The following is a 23520-nucleotide window of genomic DNA, read 5'->3' on the forward strand; positions in this document are numbered from 1 at the left end:
TTTTAAATAGGGCTTCTTTAATATAAGTCAGTCACCAAAACTAGCTTATCTGATACAGGTGCCTAAAAATAGCAAGTGTTCAGATCTGCTCTAGAGTGGGTCTGGAATTACAAGGATTCAATCCAGAAAGAGTAAACCAGAATAAGCAAAACACACAGACACATCACCACCACCAACAACAAATTCCCTGGGCTGCCTACAACCACACCTGCTATGGAAATTAGAAGGGAGACTTAAAACCACTGAGATTGAATGACCACCCCCATAGGATTCCTAAAAAGGAATCTGACCCACTAAATACGCTTTTTAGGGAGGAATATAAAAGCAAAGTGAACCACAAAGAATCAAGTAATTAGGTGTACAGTAAAATAGAGTAATGGCTAACGCTTAAAAGTATATTGTATAGGAGCTACCAGCAGTATCACCGCCTCTTGGAAGCCTTTCCTTCATACCATCATGGAAAAAAAGGGTAGAGGTGACCATTTTCTTCTTTATGCTTCATCTGTACCTTGTACACATTCAATCACAAAATCTACACTATTTTAGTGCAATATGAGACTGTGAGCTCTTTAACGGCAGGAGTTGTTCACTTTTATATCTCCATAACCTAGTACCATGTGTGACACAGAGTGACTGTTTGGCTATTTAGTGATTCATTCTACTATGCATTAATGCCACAGTCACCTAATTCACGTACTATTAGAATAAATTAGGCTCTGTGGGGAATTCCCTGGAAGTTCAGTGGTTAGGACTCTGCGCTCCTCCTGCAGGGGGCCTGGGTTCAATCCCGCAAGTTGCGCAGCGCGACCGAAAAAAAAAAAAGGTTAGGCTCTGTAAAAAGCCATGGAAATCTATGAATTTCTATATCAGTATTAACTAATATAGTTTATCCTAGGGTATATTTGATCAGCAGAACATAAAAAGACAGCATCAATTTTTGTGCAGGCCAACAGCCTGATGGGTTATAAACACACCCTTTTGGCCTGTAGATAGATGGACAAACAAACAAACAAAATACCTTCCCCTTTGTAGGCCCTAAAAATCAAAGATCTAACTAATACTGCCCTCCTTTGAAAAATATCAATATGGGGATACATTTTTTTAAATTTTAAGGTAATTTAAACTCTAAGCTAGATTTTTCTAATTATTTATTGTTTTATATTTCAATAGACACAAATCCTGACTCTATAAATATGGAACCCGGGCCTCCCTGGTGGCGCAGTGGTTGAGAGTCCGCCTGCCGATGCAGGGGATACGGGTTCGTGCCCCGGTCTGGGAGGATCCCATATGCCGCGGAGCGGCTGGGCCCGTGAGCCATGGCCGCTGGGCCTGCGCATCCGGAGCCTGTGCTCCGCAACGGGAGAGGCCACAACAGTGAGAGGCCCGCATACCGCAAAAAAAAAAAAAAAAAAAAAATGGAACCCAAGAACTCTGGGTTTTAGTCACCAAAGAGTTTTCTGTGATGCAGTAATAACTCCATCTGCTGGAACTTCAGGTGTCTGCTAATTCCATAATCCTGGAAACTAAAAATCCAACTTTTTGTTTGGTGGGGGGGAACAGATATTAATCTATTTAACTCCATTTCAACAAATATTTATCATGTACTTAAGATGTGCCATGCTCTGTGCTAAGTGATGTGAAAACCAAGACAGGTTGAACTAAACTCCCTGCTGTCAAGAAGCTTACAACCTAGAGGGAGAGGGAGATGTGTTAATAACCACCATAACTCAATGGAATAGTGACATGCTTACATATGCCATCAATTCTGAGGTTGAGACAGACTGGACCATTGAGAATAATGTGTAAAAGCCCAGGAAAGCTCTTTCCAGGCAAAGGATATGTCTCAAGGCTCAGCTGCCTTTCTGTTCCTCCATCAACCCAAAAGTTCAGGTGTGGAAAAATGTTGCAGCTGAGTACTGGGATGCATTCAGGATACAGCTGCTAAATCTAAAAACAGTCTATTTTGGCACTACAAATGGAGCTGAGTTCTATCTGGAGGCCAAAGGCTGTCAAATCCTAATTTAAGACATTGCCTTTCAAAAAACAGAATTAAAAAAAAGAAATACTTATAATTAAGATACCTTATGACTTAAATAATCCAGCGTACACATTACCTTTAAATATGATCCATAGTATTTTGTTACATATGAGCTGTCACACTGACTCAAAACAGTTATTTCTTGCTGAATGTCTTCAATTTCATCTTCGGCTTCCTCGAGGTCTATGATTTTAATAGCAACCACTTGCTGGGTACGGTTATCAATACCTTTGAAAACTTCTCCAAAGGAGCCTTTTCCAATGCGTTCTAATTTTGTGAACAGTTCTTCTGGATCGGCTATATTATTCTAAGGGGAGGCGGGGAGAGAAAGAAAGGAAAGAAAACAAACATTTTGCATCAAGTTTTTAAATGAAGGAAAATAAATCACATAAGACAATACCACATTAAAGAAAAAAAAAGCATACAAACTCCCTTGACTCTCCGCATGTGCTTTGTTAGAACAACTGTATCCCAAATGGCCAACTAGTCCATATTCTATTGGATCACCCACACTAAGTGGGCTTAGCTGATCCTGCTACCACAATCTCCTAGAGCAAATGTTGTCTCTGGTGCACACCAAAGGGCCAAACTCTTTTTAGAATAAAGCAGCTGAATATACACAATTTGCACATTAATGTAATGGTAGTGATAATGAGAGAATACCTAATCTAAGCTATAGGTAGGTGAGTTGTTAAAATTGTTACATTCCACCAGCAAAATATTACCTTTTAATTCTCCTCTCTCTCCAACTTGGACATCCTAATCACTGCATCTATACTTCTAAACCACCATATAAACAACACAGAGAACAAAAGACCCAAGAATCTACAAGTCCTTTTTCTCTTCTTTACTTGGGATCCTATCTGTATGCAATGTTCTCATCAATGGCTGAAATAAGATTCTATGCTTTTATCATGATTGCAAGTACTCATAAGGAAATGGTAATATGTTGAACTTTCACAACACATCTCACAGTAGGAATCCAGAATAAATCAATATATATATATATTTTTTTTGCATTACGTGGGCTTCTCACTGCTGTGGCCTCTCCCGTTGCGGAGCACAGGCTCTGGACATGCAGGCCCAGCAGCCATGGCTCACGGGCCTAGCCGCTCCGCGGCATGTAGGATCCTCCCAGACCGGGGCACGAACCCGTGTCCCCTGCATCGGCAGGCGGACTCTCAACCACTGCGCCACCAGGGAAGCGCATAAATCAATATTTTGCTACAACAAAATCTGAATCAAGCATAAGGTTTTAGGTTAACAGATGTATAGGCATGACTTAGATTTATAAATTCACTGCCCTTTCCTGATTCAGAAATATCCTTTATCTAACAGTGTACAATTGTGAATTCAAATTTTACTCCCACAAGATAACCTTTAACCTTACTTAAACTCATATTGCTGAATATATACTACTGATCAAGTAGAAAAAAAGATTTCCAAACCTCACAAAAATGGCATGTTATTAATTTATTATTTTTTATTTATTTTTATTTTTTCATGGGAAGGCGTTTTATTTTAAATATAGCAGTGTATACATGTCAATCTAATTTATACTTAAGTGCTTTATTAGTCCAGACCTAAAACCTTACTTTGAGTTCCTTCAAAATATAGAAGGATGCTATATAATTCTGATGAACTGTCTATATTTAATTTGTTAATTGGACATAGATTATCTGTTCATTTATTACAGTTTAACCTGGTCATCAATTTCAGGGGACAAATTATTGAGATAGCATGTTCCCTTATATCTTCTTTTATTAGACAAATAGATCATTAAAGTTTATTATTTTTCTGTCAAGTTTGTTGCACCATCATCACCAAATAGACCCAGTAAACTGCCTGCTTTTGAGTAACTTAAAAACTTATGACTGATTTTAAAGAATTTCGCCAATTTTTCTTTTTTCAACCAGCCTAAATGACAGTTCGCACATGACCTGCTAAATTTATAAGCTTCCCCATTCTCCTTGATTGGATTTTTTCTATTTCTAAAAGACACTTTCCATGTATGCCATAGTTTCTTTGATATGGCAAGCTACTTGCTATACCCATCCACCTCTAGTATTCACATGGGACAAATACATCTTCAGCTGCCCATATGAGCTTTTAAAAATAGTTTAGGCTTCGTAGGTTGCAGATGTTTCTTTAATGCTAACATTTTGTTATAATACCTTCTCCAAAACTTGCGTACCATCGTTATTGATTTACTTGGTGCTTAATTTCTTACCAAGACATTGTGATTAGTATCACATAGTATAATAGCTAACCCACAGGTTACCTCTTCCTACTTTTGGTGATGGTTCTTGTCTTTCTAGTACCTTGCAGCAAAATACTCACCAAATAGCTCAGTGATAGGTTCACCACCCTATAACTTCCTAAATTCAGTGAATTTGGAAAAATAAAAAGAGCAAATCTTTCCGTTTTTCTGACGTAACTACAAAATAATCTAAAAGTTATAAATATACCATTGATTAAAAAGTAGAGGGCTTCCCTGGTGGTGCAGTGGTTGAGAGTCTGCCTGCCGATGCAGGGGACACGGGTTCGTACCCCGGTCCGGGAAGATCCCACATGCCGCAGAGCGGCTGGGCCCGTGAGCCATGGCTGCTGAGCCTCCGCGTCCGGAGCCTGTGCTCCGCAACGGGAGAGGCCACAGCAGTGAGAGGCCCGCATACCGCAAAAAAAAAAAAAGTAGATAGTATTGAATATATACTTTCTGATAACACATTCTGGACTAGGAGGTATATTAACTCTATGATGAGATTTTTTTGTTGTTGTTGGAAGAAACAAAGATTAAATCCTAATCTTCTTAATTCGTGTTTTAAAAGGATTTGACTGAAACAATCAACCCTAGGGAGAACACAGCTGTTCTTGATTTCTATAATAAATGGGTTCTTGAAAGTATGTAAATCAAAGATTTAAAAATCAAGTCACATTTTGAATTTTAAACATGCTCTGAAGTGAATCCTAACTCATCAATAAATATAATTTAAGATTTTCAATCAAGGAATACCAAGTTGGAAAAAGAGAAAGATCTCTCATTTACACAACATTTGCACTTCCCAATCTTTTATTTTGGGACTAAAACTTCTCATGCAAAACCCCAATTTTCGGAGTGGAGGGAACCTTGAAAACAAGTTTTCATTAGTATAACCTCATCTCCCTGACTCCCTGAATCTGGGATAGATAATACCTAAGTTCTAACTCCCCATTCACCACGTCGCCAGCTTCTTAAACAAAGTAAGACATACTTCCTTTTGGTTTTTCATGCAAGGGCAAAAGTCAAGTAAATAAATGGTAAACACTCCAAGCAATGCAATTTAAAAACCACCTTTATAAAGACGCTGGCTTGCCCAATCATTCACATTCACTCTTCTTTAGAGCCTCTAAGAAAATCAAGTCAGCTCCCTCTCAACACAAATCAAATAGTCTCTTAAGAATATTAAAATTTCTAAATCTTTCTATCTCTATTGCAAAATTAGTTTACTGCTATATCTGTGTTTGCATTGCCTTCTTAAAGCCATAGCCCAGGAAGGAGCTCTATGTTCTGTAGCAGCAAAAAGGATGAATGGCTAAATTAATGTCACATTGCTTTACAACTAATGGTAGATGACTATACACGTTGCACAAAAATGCATCTGTGAAAATGAAAACCTCAGAGATCCATCTCAGGACATTCTCATTATTCCTTGACCTTCATCACCTGTCCTTAGCTTGGATTTGGACTCTTCAGCTATAGGTACATTGTAACAAATTTAAGTCTTAGACAGTATCATCGCCACTAAAACAGCAAAGATAACAACAACCGTTTAGTATGGAAATACTCTGAGGAGTCCAAAGGGGAAAAATGTAGGATGATTATCTTACTTGTCTCCTGTGGCAAGTCAGGGGAGGATGGGAGGGAGATCAAGATGGCAGAGTAGGAGGATGCTGAGCTCACCTCCTTCCATGAACACATCAAAATATATCTTACATATGAAGCAACTCCTGCTGAAAACAACCTGGAGCCTGACATAAAGGCTCTTCTACAACCAAGGCTATAAAGGAAGAGTTGCATAGAGTTGGGCAGGAAGGGAGGAAAAGGATCTAGTTGGGGCAAGTGCCCAAGTAGGGGACACACAAGAGGCAGGGGATATCACAGCCTCAAGGATTCTCCGTGGGTAGTGATGGGTTCAAGCCACATGTTGGGCCTGACTCTGGGAAGACGAGTCCCCTTAGCTGGTTTGAAAACCAGTGGGACTTACCAGAGGGCTGTAAGAAATCGACACTCCACTCATGAAGAGCATGCACACACTTGCTTACTCCCAGCGAACAAGGCGGAGGAAACAGACTGAAAACTACCTGGAGCTCTGGCTGGTTTCCCACAACTGCCACAGCCTTCTCCTCAGCCTGCACCGGGTGCCCACTACAGTCTCTTTTGCTCTGGTGCAGCTCTCCACTGCCACAAAGGCTGATGCTGCCAAGGAGAGTGTTCACACTTAGAGAGAATGGAGCTGCCTCAGACCCAACCCTGCCTCTGAACAAGGGGAAGGCAGTCATTACCAGCATGCACATGAGGAAGCAGCAGATTGAAAATTGCCTGGGGTTCGGACTAACTTGCTGGGACTGTCCCAGCACTTACCCTGGCCTGTCCCGCAGGTGCCCTCTAGTACCTGTTGCTCCAGTGCTGCTCTCCACTAGGGCAGAGGTGCCACTGCCAGGGGGGTGGTGCACACACTTAGAGGGAAAGGAACCAGCTCGGACCTGACCTTCAGGGCTTCTGCTCCAGTACCTTGGGCACCAACTCTGCCTCCAGTGAGGCAGTGATGGCCACTGAGCATAGAAGAAGCCCTGGCTCTGGCTCTAGCCCTTCCATCTCCAGCACCACCTTCTACCAAGCTGATAGCTGCCATCACACCCTGGGGGAAGATGTGACTCTTGCTCACCTCATATCTGGCTCTCCTACCATACCCACTGGGCGCACGTAGACTGCATAGGGATGTTCCCACAGAAGCGTCAGATAGGTAACTCACCTAACTTCATAGAGACAGAGAAAGTTAAACAAAATGAGAAGACAGAAGAATATGTTTCAAATGAAAGAACAAGAAAAAAAACCCTGAAAAAAGTCCTAATGAAACAGAGATAATTAATTTACCAGAGAAAGAGTTCGAAGCTTTAGTAATAAGAATACTAGCTGAACTTGGGGAAAGAATAGATGAACACAGTGAGAATTTTAGCTAGTAACTAGAAAGTATAAAAACAAACCAGTCAGAACTGAAGAATACAATAACTGAAATGAAAAATACACTAGAGGGAATTAATAGAAGATTAGGTGATACAGAAGAATGCCTAAGTGATCTGGAAGATAAAAGAATATAAATCATGCAATCAAAAGAGCAAAAATAAAAACACATTTTGGAAAATGAGGATAGTTTAAGGGGCTTATGAGACAACATCAAGCATACTAACATTTGTACTGTAGGGGTCCCAGAAGGAGGAGAGAGAGAGAGAAAGGGGTAGAAAATGTACTTGATGAAATTATGGATGAAAAATTCCTGAAGCTGAAGAAGGAAATAGATTTCTGGGTACAGGAAACACAGAGAGTCCTAAACAAGATGAACCCCAGGAGAGCCAGACCAAGACATATCAGACTTAAAATGGTGAAAGTTAAAGATAAAGAGAGAATTCTAAAGTGAGCAAGAGAAAAATAAAGAGTCACATACAACAGAACCCCCATAAAGCTATCAGCTGATTTTTCTGCAGAAATTTTGCAGGCCATAAGGGAGTAGCATGATATATTTAAAGTGCTGAAAGGGAAAAATCTACAACCTAGGATACACTACCAAGAAAGGCTATCATTCAGAATTGAAGGAGAGATAAAGCACTACTCAGACAACCAAAAACTAACAGAGTTCATCAATAGTAAACTGACCTTAGATGAAGTGTTAAAGGGTTTTCTTTAAATGGAAAAGAAAAGGCTACAAGAAGTAAGAGTTTATAGGAAAGGAAAAATCCCACTAGTAAAGGAAAATATATAGTAAAGGATGTAGACCAATCACTTAAGTAAACTAGTATGGTTTGTGAACACCTAGAAGGGTGGAATAGGGAGGGTGGGAGGGAGGAAGATGCAAGAGGGAAGAGATATGGGTACATATGTATATGTATAACTGATTCACTTTGTTATAAAGCAGAAACTAACAACAAAAAAAAGAAATGAACTATCAAGCCATGAAAACACATAGAGGAATCTTAAATGCACATTATTAAGTGAAAGAAACCAATCTGAAAAAGCTACATACTATATGATTCCAACTATATGGCATTCTGCAAAAAGACAAGCTGTGAAGACAGTATCATAATCAGTGTTTGCCAGAGGTTAGGTAGGAGGGAGGGATGAATAGCTGGTGCACAGAGGACTTTTAGGGCAGCTGAACTATTCCACATGATACTACAATGGTAGATACAAGTCATACATTTGTCAAAACCCATAGAATGTACAATACCAAAGGTGAACCCTAATGTAAACTGTGGACTTTGGGTACTAATGATATATCACTGTAGATTCATCAATTAACAAATGTACCCCTTTGGGGCAGGATGTTGATAACGGGGGGAAGTACTGTGCATGTGTGGGCATGGGGGTATAGGAGAACGCTCTGTACTTTCTGTTCAATTTTGCTGTGAACCTACAATTGCTCTAAAAAAATAAAGTTTATTAATTAAAAAAAGACAACAATTGTAAAATCAAGTACAATGATACAAAAGTTAGAGACAAACATGAAGATGTAAAATATGTCATCAAAAACACACAATGTTGGGGAGAGGAGTAAAAAATGTAGATCTTTAAAATGTGGTTAAACTTAAATGACTACCAGTTTAAAACAAGTAGATATAAGTTATAGGTCAACATATAGGAAACCGATGGTAAGCATAAATCAAAAACCACGATAGATTAAAAAAAAAAACGAAAAAGAAAGGAACACACACATACCATTTAAGAAAATCTACAAACCACAAGGGAAGAAAGAGAAGAAGAAATGAACAAAGAAGTACAAAAACAACCAGAAAACAAGTAATAAAATGGCAATAAGTAGATAGCTATCAATACTTACTTTAAATGTCAATGGACTAAATGCTCCAATCAAGAGACATAGGGTACCTACTGTATAGCACAGGGAACTCTTCTCAATACTCTCTAAAGACCTATATGGGGAAAGAATCTAAAAAAGAGTGGATCTATGTTTATGTATAACTGATCCACTTTACTGTACAGCAGAAACTAACACAACATTGTAAATCAACTATACTCCAATAAAAGCAAAACAAAACAAAACAAAAGACATAGGGTGATTAATTGGATAAAATAACAAGACCTATAAATATGCTGTACAAGACACTCACTTCAGAGCTAAAGACACACAGACTGAAAGTGAGAGGATAGAGAAAGATATTTCATCCAAATGGAAATGACAAGAAAGCAGGGGTAGCAATACTCATATCAGACAAATAGACTTTAAACCAAAGGCTACAACAAAAGACAAAAAAAGGGCATTATATAATGATAAATGGATCAATACAAGAGGAGGATATTAAATTCATTAACATGTATGTACACAATACAGGAGAATGTAAATATGTAAGGCAAATATTAACAAACTTAAAAGGAGAAATTGACAATAATACAATGATAGTAGGGAACTTTTAATACCCCACTTACATCAATGGACAGACAACCAAGACAAAAAATCAATAAGGTAACAATGCTCTTAAATGACACAACAGACAAGTTGGACTTAATAGATATTGACTTACATGACATTCCATCCCAAAAGAGCAAAATACACATTCTTTTCAAGTGCACATGAAACGTTCTCCAGGATAGATCACATGCTAGGCCACAAAACAAATTTCTCAACAAATTTAAGAGACTAGAAATTAGATTAAGCATTTTTTCCAACCACAATGGTATGAAACTAGGAATCAATTACAAAAGAAAAATGGGGAAAACACAAACAAGTGGAGACTAAACAATATGCTACTAAAAGACCAATGGGTCAATGAAGAAATCAAAGAGAAAATGATAAAATACCTCAAGACAAATGAAAGTGGACAACTTTCAAAAATCTATGGGAAGCAGGGGAGACCTTCAAGATGGCAGAAGAGTAAGACGTGGAGATCACTTTCCTCCCCACAAATACATCACAAATACATCTACATGTGGAACAACTCCTACAAAACACCTACTGAATGCTGGCAGAAGACCTCAGACTTCCCAAAAGGCAAGAAACTCCCCACGTACCTGGGGAGGTCAAAAGAAAAAAAGAAAAAACAGAGACAAAACAATAGGGACAGGACCTACACCTCTGGGAGGGAGCAGTGAAGGAGGAAAAGTTTCCACACACCAGGAAGCCCCTTACTGGCAGAGATGGGGGTGGCGGGGTGGAAGCTCCAAAGCCAAGGAGGAGAAAACAGCAACAGGGGTGCAGAGGGCAAAGTGGAGAGACTCCAGCACAGAGGATCAGTGCCAACCAGCACTCACCAGCCCGAGAGGCTTTGTCTGCTCAACCACCAAGATGGGTGAGGCTTGGGACCTGAGGCTCCAGCTTCTTCAGAGGTCAGATCCCAGGGAGAGGACTGGGGTTGGCTGCATGAACCCAGCCTGAAGGGGGCTAGTGCACCACACCTAGCTGGGAGGGAGTTGGGGAAAAAGTCTGGACCTGCCTAAGAGGCAAGAGACCATTGTTTCGGGGTGCGTGAGGAGAGGGGATTCAGAGCACTGCCTCAACAGGCTCCAGAGAGGGACACAAGCTGCGGCTATGAGCGCGGACCCCAGAAATAGGCATGAAATGCTAAGGCTGCTGCTGCCGCCACCAAGAAGCCTGTGTGCAAGCACAGGTCACTATCCACACCTCCCCTCCTGGGAGCCTGTGCAGCCTGCCACTGCCAGGGTCCCGTGATCCAGGGACAACTTCCCCGGGGAACACATGGCATGCCTCAGGTTGTTGCAACATCATGCTGGCCTCTGCCACCGCAGGCTCGCCCCACATGCCGTACCCCATCTTTCCCCCAGTCTGAGTGAGCCAGAGCATCCTAATCAACTGCTACTTTAACCCCGTTCTGTCTGGGCAGGGAACAGACGCCCTCAGGTGACCTACATGCAGAGGTGGAGCCAATCCAAAGCTGAACCACAGGAGCTGTACAAACAAAGAAGAGAAAGGGAAATTTCTCCCAGCAGCCTCAGGAGCATCAGATTAAATCTACACATTCAACTTGATGTACCCTGCATCTGTGGAATACCTGAATAGACAACAAATCAACCCAAATTTGAGTCAGTGGATGTAGGGAGCAATGATATATACATATGTTTTTTTCCTTTTACTCTTTCTGTGAGTGTGAGTATGTTTCCTTGTGTGATTTTGTCTGTATAGCTTTGCTTTTACAATTTGTTCTAGGGTTATGTCTGTCTGTTTTTTATGTTTGCTTGGTTGTTTTTTTCTTTTTCTAATTACTTTTTACAATTTTTATTTTAAATAATTATTTTTTATTTTAAAAACTTTATTTTCTTTTTCTCTTTCGTTTTTTCTCCCTTTTCTTCTGAGCCATGTGGCTGACAGGGTCCTCGTGCTCTGGCTGGGTGTCAGGCCTGTCCCTCTGAGGTGGGAGAGCCAACTTCAGAACATTGGATCACCCGAGACGTCACGGCTCCACATAATATCAAACGGTGAAAGTTCTCCCAGAGATCTCTATCTCAACACTAAGACCCAGCTCCACTCAACAACCAGCAAGCTACAGTACTGGACACCCTATGCAAAACAACTAGCAAGAGAGGAACACAAACCCACCCAATAGCAGAGAGGCTGCCTAAAATAATAATAAGGTCACAGACACCCCAAAACACACCACTGGACACTGTCCTGCCCACCAGAAAGACAAGATCCAAATTCATCCACCAGAATATAGGGACTAGTCCCCTCCACCACAAAGCCTACACAAGCCACTGAAACAACCTTAGCCACTGGGGGCAGACACCAAAAGGAATGGAAACTACGAATCTGCAGCCTGCAAAAAGGACACCCCAAACACAGTAAGTTAAGCAAAATGAGAAGACAGAGAAACACACAGTAGATGAAGGAGCAACGTAAAAACCCACCAGACCAAACAAATGAAGAGGAAATAGGCAGCCTACCTGAAAAAGAATTCAGAGTAATGATACTAAAGATGATCCAAATGCTTGGAAATAGAATGGAGAAAATACAAGAAACGTTTAACAAGGACCTAGAAGAACTAAAGAGCAAACAAACAATGATGAACAACACAATACATGAAATTAAAAATTCTCTAGAAGGAATCAACAGCAGAATAACTGAGGCAGAAGAACGGCTAAGTGATCTGGAAGATAAAACAGTGGAAATAACTGCTGCAGAGCAGAATAAAGAAAAAAGAATGAAAAGAATTGAGGACAGGCTCAGAGACCTCTAGGATAACATTAAACACACCAACATTGGAATTATAGGGGTCCCAGAAGAAAAAGAGAAGAAGAAAGGGACTGAGAAAATATTTGAAGAGATTAGAGTTGAAAACTTCCCTAATATGGGAAAGGAAATAGTCAATCAAGTCCAGGAAGTGCAGAGAGTCCCATACAGGGAAAATACAAGGAGAAACACCAAGACACATATTAATCAAACTATCAAAAATTAAATACAAGGAAAAAATATTGAAAGCAGCAAGGGAAAAACAATGAACAACATACAAGGAAATACCCAAAAGGTTAACAGCTGATCTTTCAGCAGAAACTCTGCAAGCCAGAAGGTAGTGGTAGGACATATATAAAGTGATAAAAGGGAAAAACCTAAAACCAAGAATACTCTAACCAGCAAGGATCTCATTCAGATTCAACAGAGAAATTAAAAGCTTTACAGACAAGCAAAAGCTAAGAGAATTCAGCACCACCAAACCAGCTCTACAACAAATGCTAAAGGAATTTCTCTAGGCAAGAAACACAAGAGAAGGAAAAGACCTACAATAACAAACCCAAAACAATTAAGAAAATGGTAATAAGAACATACATATCAATAATTACCTTAAATGTAAATGGATTAAATGCTCCAACCAAAAGATATGCACTGGCTGAATGGATACAAAAACAAGACCCATATATATGCTGTCTACAAGAGACCCACTTCAGACCTAGGGACACATACAGACTGAAAGTGAGGGGATAGAAAAAGATATTCCATGCAAGTGGAAATCAAACGAAAGCTGGAGTAGCAATTCTCATATCAGACAAAATAGACTTTAAAATAAAGACTACTACAAGAGACAAAGAAGAACACAACATAATGATGAAGGGATCAGTCCAAGAAGAAGTTTTAATAATTGTAAATATTTATGCACCCAACATAGGAGCACCTCAATACGTAAGGCAAATGCTAACAGCCATAAAAGGGGAAGTTGACAGTAACACACTCGTAGTAGGGGATGTTAACACCCCACATTCACCAATGGACAGATCATCCAAAATGAAAATAAATAAGGAAACACAAGCTTTAAATGATACACTAAACAACATGGACTTAACTGATATTTATAGGACATTCCATCCAAAAACAACAAAATATACTTTCTTCTCAAGGGCTCATGGAACATTCTCCAGGATAGATCATATCTTGGGTAACAAATCAAGCCTTGGTAAATTGAGGAAAATTGAAATCGTATCAAGTATCTTTTCTGACCACAATGCTATGAGACTACAATCAATCACAGGAAAAATTCTGTAAAAAATACACACACATGGAGGATAAACAATAAACTACCAAGTAACCAAGATATCACTGAAGAAATCAAAGAGGAAATCAAAAACTACAAGAAACAAATGACCATGAAAACACAATGATCCAAAACCTATGGGATGCATCAAAAGCAGTTCTAAGAGGGAAGTTTATAGTAATACAATCCTACCTCAAGAAACAAGAAACATCTCAAATAAACAACCTTACCTTATACCTAAAGGAATTAGAAAAAGGAGAACCAAAAAAAAAAAAACCCAAAGGTAGCAGAAGGAAAAAAATCATAAAGATCAGCTCAGAAATAAATGAAAAAGAAATGAAGGAAATGATAGCAAAGATCAATAAAACTAAAAACTGGTTCTGTGAGAAGAGGAACAAAATTGATAAACCATTAGCCAGACTCATCAAGGAAAAAAGGGAGAAGACTCAAATCAACAGAATTAGAAATGAAAAAGGAGAAGTAACAACTGACACTGCAGAAATACAAAGGATCAAGAGAGATTACTAGAAGCAACTATATGCCTATAAATTGGACAACCTGGAAGAAATGGACAAATTCTTAGAAAATCACAACCTTCTGAGACTGAATGAGGAAGAAACAGAAAATATAAACAGACCAGTCACAAGCACTGAAATTGACACTGTGATAAAAAATTTTCCAACAAACAAAATCCCAGGACCAGATGGCTTCACAGGTGAATTCTGCCAAACATTTAGAGAAGAGCAAACACCCATGCTTCTCAAACTCTTCCACAATACAGCAGAGGGAGGAACACTCCCGAACTCATTCAAGGAGGCCACCATCACCCTGACACCAAAACCAGACAAAGATGTCACAAAGAAAGAAAACTATTGGCCAATATCACTGATGAACATAAATGCAAAAATCCTCAACAAAATACTAGCAAACAGAATCCAACAGCACACTAAAAGGATCATACACCATGATCAAGTGGGGTTTATCCCAGGAATGCAAGGATTCTTCAATATACGCAAATCAATCAACGTGATACACCATATTAACAAATTGAAGGAGAAAAATCATATGATCATCTCAATAGATGCAGAGAAAGCTTCTAAAAAAATTCAACACCCATTAATGATTTTTAAAAAAACCTCCAGAAAGTAGGCATAGAGGGAACATTCTTCAACATAATAAAGGCCATATATGACAAACCCACAGCAAACATCATCCTGAATGATGAAAAGCTGAAACCATTTCCACTAAGATCAGGAATAAGACAAAGTTGCCCACTCTCACCACTATTATTCAACATAGTTTTGGAATTTTAGCCACAGCAATCAGAGAAGAAAAAGAAATAAAAGGAATCCAAATCGGAAAAGAAGAAGTAAAGTTGTCACTGTTTGTAGATGACATGCTACTATACATAGAGAATCCTAAAGATGCTACCAGAAAACTACTAGAGCTAATCAATGAATTTGGTAAAGTAGCAGGATACAAAATTAATGAACAGAAATCTCTTGCATTCCTATACACTAATGATGAAAAATCTGAAAGAGAAATTAAGGAAACACTCCCATATAGCACTGCAACAAAAAGAATAAAATACCTAGGAATAAACCTACCTAAGGAGACAAAAGACCTGTATGCAGAAAAGTATAAGACACTGATGAAAGAAATTAGATGATACACACAGATGGAGAGATATACCATGTCCTTGGATTGGAAGAATCAAAATTGTGAAAATGACTACTACCCAAAGCAATCTACAGATTCAATGCAATCCCTGTCAAACTACCACTGGCATTTTTCACAGAACTAGACCAAAAAATTTCACAATTTGTATGGAAACACAAAAGACCCCAAATAGCCAAAGCAATCTTGAGAAAGAAAAATGGAGCTGGAGGAATCAGGCTCCCTGACTTCAGATTATACTACAAAGCTACAGTAATCAAAACAGTATGGTACTGTCACAAAAATAGAAATATAGATCAATGGAACAGGATCGAAAGCCCAGAGATAAACCCATGCACATATGGTCACCTTATCTTTGATAAAGGAGGCAAGAATATACAATGGAGAAAAGGCAGCCTCTTCAATAAGTGGTGCTGGGAAAACTGGACAGCTACATGTAAAAGAATGAAATTAGAACACTCCCTAACTCCGTACACAAATATAAACTCAAAATGGATTAAAGACCTATATGTAAGGCTGGACACCATCAAACTCTTAGAGGAAAACATAGGCAGAACACTCTATGACATAAGTCACAGCAAGACCTTTTTGATCCACCTCCTAGAGAAATGGAAATAAAAACAAAAATAAACAAATGGGAGTTAATGAAGCTTAAAAGCTTTTGCATAGCAAAGGAGACCATAAACAAGATGAAAAGACTACCCTCAGAATGGGAGAAAATATTTGCAAAGAAGCAACTGACAAAGGATTAATCTCCAAACATACAAGCAACTCATGCAGCTCAATATCAAAAAACCAAACAACCCAATCCAAAAATCAGCAGAGGACCTAAATAGACATTTCTCCAAAGAAGATATACAGTTTGCCAATAAACACATGAAAGAATGCGCAACATCATTAATCATTAGAGAAATGCAAATCAAAACTACGATGAGATATCATCTCACACAGGTCAGAATGGCCATCATCAAAAAATTTACAAACAATAAATGCTGAAGGTGTGGAGAAAAGGGAATCCTCTTGCACTGTTGGTGGGAGTGTAAATTGATACAGCCACTATGGAGAACAGTATGGAGGTTCCTTAAAAACTACAAATAGAACTACCATACACCCAGCAATCCCACTACTAGGCATATACCCTGAGAAAACCATAATTCAAAAAGAGTCATGGGGCTTCCCTGGTGGCGCAGTGGTTGAGAGTCCGCTTGCTGATGCAGGGGACACGGGTTCGTGCCTCAGTCCGGGAAGATCCCACGTGCTGCGGAGCGGCTATGCCCGTGAGCCATGGCCGCTGAGCCTGCGCGTCCGGAGCCTGCGCGTCCGGAGCCTGTGCTCCGCAACGGAAGAGGCCACAACAGTGAGAGCCCGCGTACCGCAAAAAAAAAAAAAATAAAAATAAGAGTCATGTACCAAAATGTTCATTGCAGCTCTATTTACAATAGCCAGGACATGGAAGAAACCTAAGTGTCCACTGACAGATGAATGGATAAAGAAGATGTGGCACATATATACAATGGATTATTACTCAGACATAAAAAGAAATGAAATTTAGTTATTTGTAGTGAGGTGGATGGACTTAGAGTGTGTCATATTGAGTGAAGTAAGTGAGAAAGAGAAAAACAAATTCTGTATGCTAACACATATATATGGAATCTAAAAACAAAATGGTTCTGAAGAACCTAGGGGCAGGAAAGGAATAAAGATGCAGACCTAGAGAATGGATTTGAGGACACGCGGAGGGGGAAGTGTAAGCATGGCTGAAGTGAGAGCGTGGCATGTACTTATATATACTACCAAATGTAAAATAGATAGATAGTGGTAAGCAGCCACATAGCACAGGGAGGTCAGCTCAGTTCTTTGTGACCACCTAGTGGGGTGGGATAGGGAGGGTGGGAGGGAGATGCAAGAGGAAGAAGAATGGGGATATATGTATATGTATAGCTAATTCACTTTGTTATAAAGCAGAAACTAACACACCATTGTAAAGCAATTATACTCCAATAAAGATGTTAAAAAAATCTATTGGAAGCAGCAAATGCAGTTCTAAGAGGCAAGTTTATAGTGACAAAGGCCTTCCTCAAGAAAAAAAAAATCTCCTACAGCCTAACCTACAATCTAAAGGAATAGAAATAGAACAAACAAACCTGAACATCAGCAGAAAAAAGGAAATAATAAAGATCATAGGGGCCTCCCTGGTGGCGCAGTGGTTGAGAGTCCGCCTGCCAATGCAGGGGACAAGGGTTCATGCCCCGGTCTGGGAGGATCCCACATGCCGCGGAGCGGCTGGGCCCATGAGCCATGGCCGCTGAGCCTGTGCATCCGGAGCCTGTGCTCTGCAACGGGAGAGGCCACAACAGTGAGAGGCCCGCGTACAGCAAAAAAAAAAAAAAAAAAAAAAAAAGATCATAGAAGAAATACATAAAATAGAGCCTAAGTAACAATGGAAAAAAATAAATGAAACCAAGTCTTGCTGTTTTGAAAAGATAAACGAAACTGATAAACCTCTACTAAGAGGAAAAGAGGACCCCAATAAAACAAAATACAAAATGAAAGAAGAGAAATTACAAGTGATACCACAGAGGTACAACAAATTATAAGAGAGTACTACCAACAGTTACATGCCAATAAAGTGGATATCTAGAAGAAATGTACAAATTTCTAGAAACATGCAACCTGCAACGGCTGAATTAAGAAGAAACAGAGAATTTACAGACTGAACACTACTAGTGCAACTGAATTTGTAATAAGAAAAACTCCCAGCAAACAAAAATCCAGGATTGGATGGCTTCACAGGGTAATTCTACTAAACATATAAAGAAGAGCTAACACCTATCCTTCTTAAACTATTCCAAAAAATTGAAAAGGATGGAACACTCCCAAATTCATTCTGCAAGGTCACCACTACTGTGATACCAAAACCATACAATAACACTATAAGAAAAGAATGTTTTAGGCCAATATTGTTGATGAATATAGATTCAAAAATCCACAACAAAATATTAGCAAACCAAATACAACACTTAAAATGATCATACACCATGATCAAGTGGGATTTATTCCAGGGATGCATGATTGGTTCAATATTTGCAAATCAATCACTGTAATATATCACACTAATAATAGTAAGGATAAAAATCAAATGATCATCTCAATAGATGCAGAAAAAGCTTTTGACAAAGTTCAACATCCATTCATGATAAATACTCTCATCAAAGTTGGTACAGAGGGAACACATATCAACATAATAAAGGTCATTTATGACAAACCCACAGGTAAAATCATACTCAATGGTAAAAATCCGAACATCTTTCCTCCAAAATCAGGAACAAGACTAGGATGCCCACTCTCACCACTTTTTTTTTAATGTCACATGGCTATATGGTTTTTAAAAAACATTTATTTATTTTATTTACTTCTTCTTTTTTTTTTTTTTTTTGGCTGTGTGGGGTCTTTGTTGTGGCACACAGGCTTCTCTCCAGTTGTGGCGTACGGGTTTTCTCTCTCTATATGTGGCGTGTGGGCTCTGTAATTGTGGTGTGTAGCCTCCAGAGCGCGTGGACTCTGTAGTGTGCAGGCACACGGGCTCTCTTGTTGAGGTGCGCCAGCTCAGTAGTTGTGGCACACGGGCTTAATTGCCCTGTGGTATTTGGGATCTTAGTTCCCCAGCCAGGGATCGAACTCACATCCCCTGCATTGGAAGGCAGATTCTTTACCAATGGACCACCAGGGAAGTCCCTCTCACCACTTCTAACATAGTATTGGAAGTCCTAGCCGCAGCAATCAGATATGAAAAAGAAATAAAAGGCATCTAAATTGGAAGGAAAGAAGTAAAAACTGTTACTACAATATTTGCAGATGACATGATACTTTCTGTATAAAACCCTAAAGTCTCCACCAAAAAAATAAATAAATAACATAGTTAAGTTACAGGATACAAAATTATATACAGAAATCTGTTGCTTTCTATAAACTACTAATGAACTATCAAAAAAAAAAAAGAAATTAAAGAAGCAATACCACTTAAAACTGCATCAAAAAGAATAAAACACCTAGTAATAAATTTAACCTAGGAGGTGAAACTCCTATACTCTGAAAACTATAAAACATTGATAAAGGAAACTGAAGATGATACAAAGAAATGGAAAGATATCCTGTGTCATGCACTGGAAGAATTGCTATTGTTAAAATGTCTATATTACCCAAAGCAATCTATAGATTTAATACAATCCCTAGCAAAATATCCATGACTTTTTATATAGAACTAGAACAAATAATCCTAAAATTTATATGGAACCACGAAAGACCCTGAATAGCCAAAACAATCTTGAGAAAAAAGAGCAATGCTGGAGTATCATGCTCCCTGACTTTAGACTGTACTACAAATCTACAGTAATCAAAACAGTATGGGGCTTCCCTGGTGGCGCAGTGGTTGAGAGTCTGCCTGTCAATGCAGGGGACACGGGTTCATGTCCCGGTCTGGGAGGATCCCACGTGCCACAGAGCGGCTGGGCCCGTGAGCCATGGCCACTGAGCCTGCGCGTCCAGAGCCTGTGCTCCACAGTGGGAGAGGCCACAACAGTGAGAGGCCCGCGTTCCGCAAAAAAAGAAACAAACAGTATGGTACTGGAATAAAAACAGACACACAAGTCAATGGAACAGAATAGAGGGCCCAGAAATAAACCCACACATTTATGGTCAATTTGACAAAGGAGACAAAAATATACAATGGGGAAAAGATAGTCTCTTCAATAAGTGGTGCTGCAAAATTGGACAGCTACATGTAAAAGGATGAAATTAGAAAAATTTTCTCACACCACATACAAAAATAAACTCGAAAGGGATTAAATACTTAAATGTAAGACTGGAAACTATAAAACTTCCAGAAGAAAACAAACATAGCAGATCACTCTTTGACATAAGTCATAGTATTTTTTTAGATCTGTCTCATCAGGCAAAGGCAATAAAAGCAAAAATAAACAAATGTGATGTAATTAAATTTAAAAGCTTTAGCACAGCAAAGGAAACCACTGATAAAACGAACAGGCAATCTACTGAGTGGGAGAAAATATTTGTAAATGGTATAACTGATAAGGGGTTAATATGCAAAATATATAAACAGCTCATCAACTCAATATCAAAAAAACAAACAACCTGATTTAAAAATGGGGAAAGGACCTGAATATACATTTTTCCAAAGACATACAGATGGCCAACAGGCGCATGAAAAGATGCTCAACACCACTAATCATCTGGGAAATGCGAATCAAAACCACAATGAGATATTACCTCACACCTGTCAGTATGGCTATCATCAAAAAGACCACAAATAACCAATGTTGGTGAGGATGTTAAGAAAATGGAACCCTTATACACTGTTGGTGGGAATGTAAATTGGTGCAACCACTATGGCAAACAGTTTGGAGGTTCTTCAAAAAACTAAAAAGAGAACTACCATATGATCCAGCAATGCCACTCCTGGGTATATATCTGAAGATAACGAAAACATTAATTGAAAAAGATATATGTACCCCAAAGTTCAGAGAAGCATTATTTAAAATAGCCCAAATATGGAAACAACCCAAGTGTCCATCAATAGATGAATGGATAAAGAAGATGTGGTATATGTATTCAATGGAATATTATGCAACCATCAAAAAGAATGAAGTTTTGCCATTTGCAACAACATGGATGGACCTGGAAATGGATGGACTTAGTGAAATAAGTCAGAGAAAGATGAACAGTGTATGTTATCACTTATATGTGAAATCTAAAATATAAAACAAATAAATATATATAACAAAACAGAAATAGACTCACAGATATAGAGAACAAACTAGTGGTGAGAGGGGCTGGGGAGGGGCAAGATAAGGGTAGGGGATTAAGAGGTACAAACTACTATGTATAAGCAACAAGGATATATTGTATAGTTCAGGGAATTATAGCCATTATTTTGTAATAACTTTAAATGAAGTATAGTCTATAAAAATATTGAATCACTATGTTGTAAACCTGAAACTATTATAATATTATAAATCAACTATAATTTTAAAAAAGGAAAAGAAAAGGAAAGTCAGGGGCAGATGGAAGAAGGCTTCTTGTATACTGAAATCACAAAATTAGAGGGCTGGAAGAACTCTCTTAAAGGCTTTCTAAGTACTCTCCAGTCCTGGCTACACATTAGAATCACCAGTATATCTTTTAAAATGCAGATACGTAGGCCTCATTCCAAAACTACTGATTCAGAATCTCTGAGACTAGGGCCTATGAATCAGTATTTGTCTAAAAAAGTACTCCAAACTATTTTTTATCTAGTCATTTTGGCACCAGTCTTAAAATCAGCATTTAGGAACCACTGAGCAGACAGATCTGAAATTTGAATCCTTCATTATAGGGAACTCATTATCCCTATTTTTCCCAGGCAAGCATGTGGCTCTCTCCTAACTCTGCACACTAAAAGTGGACATCTTGGAGATTAAAATAAAACCAAGAGGTTTTGGTATTTACATATACATACCTATATTTTAAAAATTAAGTCCTGCTATACTTGTTCTAAGGACACCTCGAATAAAACTGCAAATGTAACATTTACCCAAACTCATGCAACATATCCCATACTCCTTATGTATGTATTCTTGAATAATTTTTACCCAATACAGTCTATGTAATAATAGGGTATATAATAAGTTATGATATATTTGATGACCATTTTGAGTTAATAGTCAATATTGACAAAGAGTAAAAGTTTAGGTCTATTAGCTTCTAGAAAATGGGTACAAACTGTGGAGGGGGGTGTAGGGGCAAAAAAATTTTTCCTCAGCCCTCTTAGAGTCTCTGCCTAGGTTTGAAACTTAAACTAAGACAGATGAACAGAAGAAAATAATATAATTTAATAAAAGTTTTACATGACACTGGAACCTCCATAAGGAAATGAAGACTGAAAGAAATGGTTAAACCTGTGTGTTTTTATGCTAAGTTTGATGAAGAGTGGAACGTCGCAGAAAGAGTGACTGGGCAAAGGGTATGAGCTAAATACAGCAAACTGTGGGAAACTTAGCAACGCCTGTTTGTTCTGATTCTTTTTGGCATCACCTTGTCTTTGGGGATAAGGATGCTCCTTTCCTCTGGGCATAGGGAGAGCACCTCTCAAATGAGGGTTTTCTGACCTGCTTCAAGGCGGCAGCAGTGTGGGGGAGGTCTTTCTCAAACTCCTTCAACTTAAAATATTCAACATGCCAAAGTGCTATATTTGGGGGTTAGTGTGTCCTGAACCCCATCAGGGGACATTAGGAATAGGTGATTAGAAGGAACAAGAAAATTGTAGGCCAAATTAGAATTAGTCTTGGGGTTCTAGCAGTATGAAGACCTGGAAAGCCAAAGGTAGGAAAGAACCAAAGATAAAGAATCTAGTTTCTTTGAATCTGAGGTAGCTATGTAAGCCCTCTAGTCTGGAACTGAAAGTGAAAACATAATAGATTCAGGAAAAAGAAGATAGATTTCTCAGAGGTTTTTACCAAGAAGGGTTGAGTTCAGATGAAAGAACCTTCAAAAACCAAGAACCAAAGTAAGCAAGGTTGACCTCAAACTAGGTTTTGCACTTGCCTCCCAACCTTAGTAAAATCCATACTATGAGTGCTCTTGACTATAAAATATTTTTTGCACTTTACAAAGAATCATCTGTGTATAGGCCTATCAGTGACTCACTAATGAGGAGTGGCACACAGGAAATTATGAGCAAAGAATGTGCTAATGCTATCAAGGCTTAGAAAGGAATATCTCTTACTCATTCCAGCCTCTCAAGTGGTAACAACCAGAAGGGATCTGCAATGAACTCAGGATGCCCTGACAATCACAGAGAGTAACTAAAAACATTAGCTTAACAATGTAGTAAAAACTAGAGATAAACCCAGTTAGCTACCTCTTTAAGTTGCTCAGATTAGTTCTCCTAAGTTAAAGAGGAAATATTTTTCTAGATTACTCCCACGTCTGTACTATTACATGTCATTTAACAATATAGAATGCATAGAAATATAAGTCTTTCTCTAGTGGTTCCATAAGCCTCA

General features: G+C 38.8%; 1 protein-coding gene across 2 annotated transcripts in view; it reads right to left on the reverse strand.

Annotated features, from left to right (window-relative positions):
• Positions 1-23520, reverse strand: part of STK26 (serine/threonine kinase 26) — a 68155-nt gene that overhangs the window by 20275 nt on the left and 24360 nt on the right. For both annotated transcript variants that reach the window (XM_060086594.1, XM_060086595.1), the window contains one exon: positions 2115-2345. In XM_060086594.1, coding sequence (XP_059942577.1) covers positions 2115-2345 — 231 coding nt within the window. The remainder of the gene's footprint in view (positions 1-2114; positions 2346-23520) is intronic.

The sequence above is a fragment of the Mesoplodon densirostris genome, chromosome X, assembly GCF_025265405.1.
Source record: "Mesoplodon densirostris isolate mMesDen1 chromosome X, mMesDen1 primary haplotype, whole genome shotgun sequence".
Lineage (NCBI taxonomy): Eukaryota > Metazoa > Chordata > Mammalia > Artiodactyla > Ziphiidae > Mesoplodon > Mesoplodon densirostris.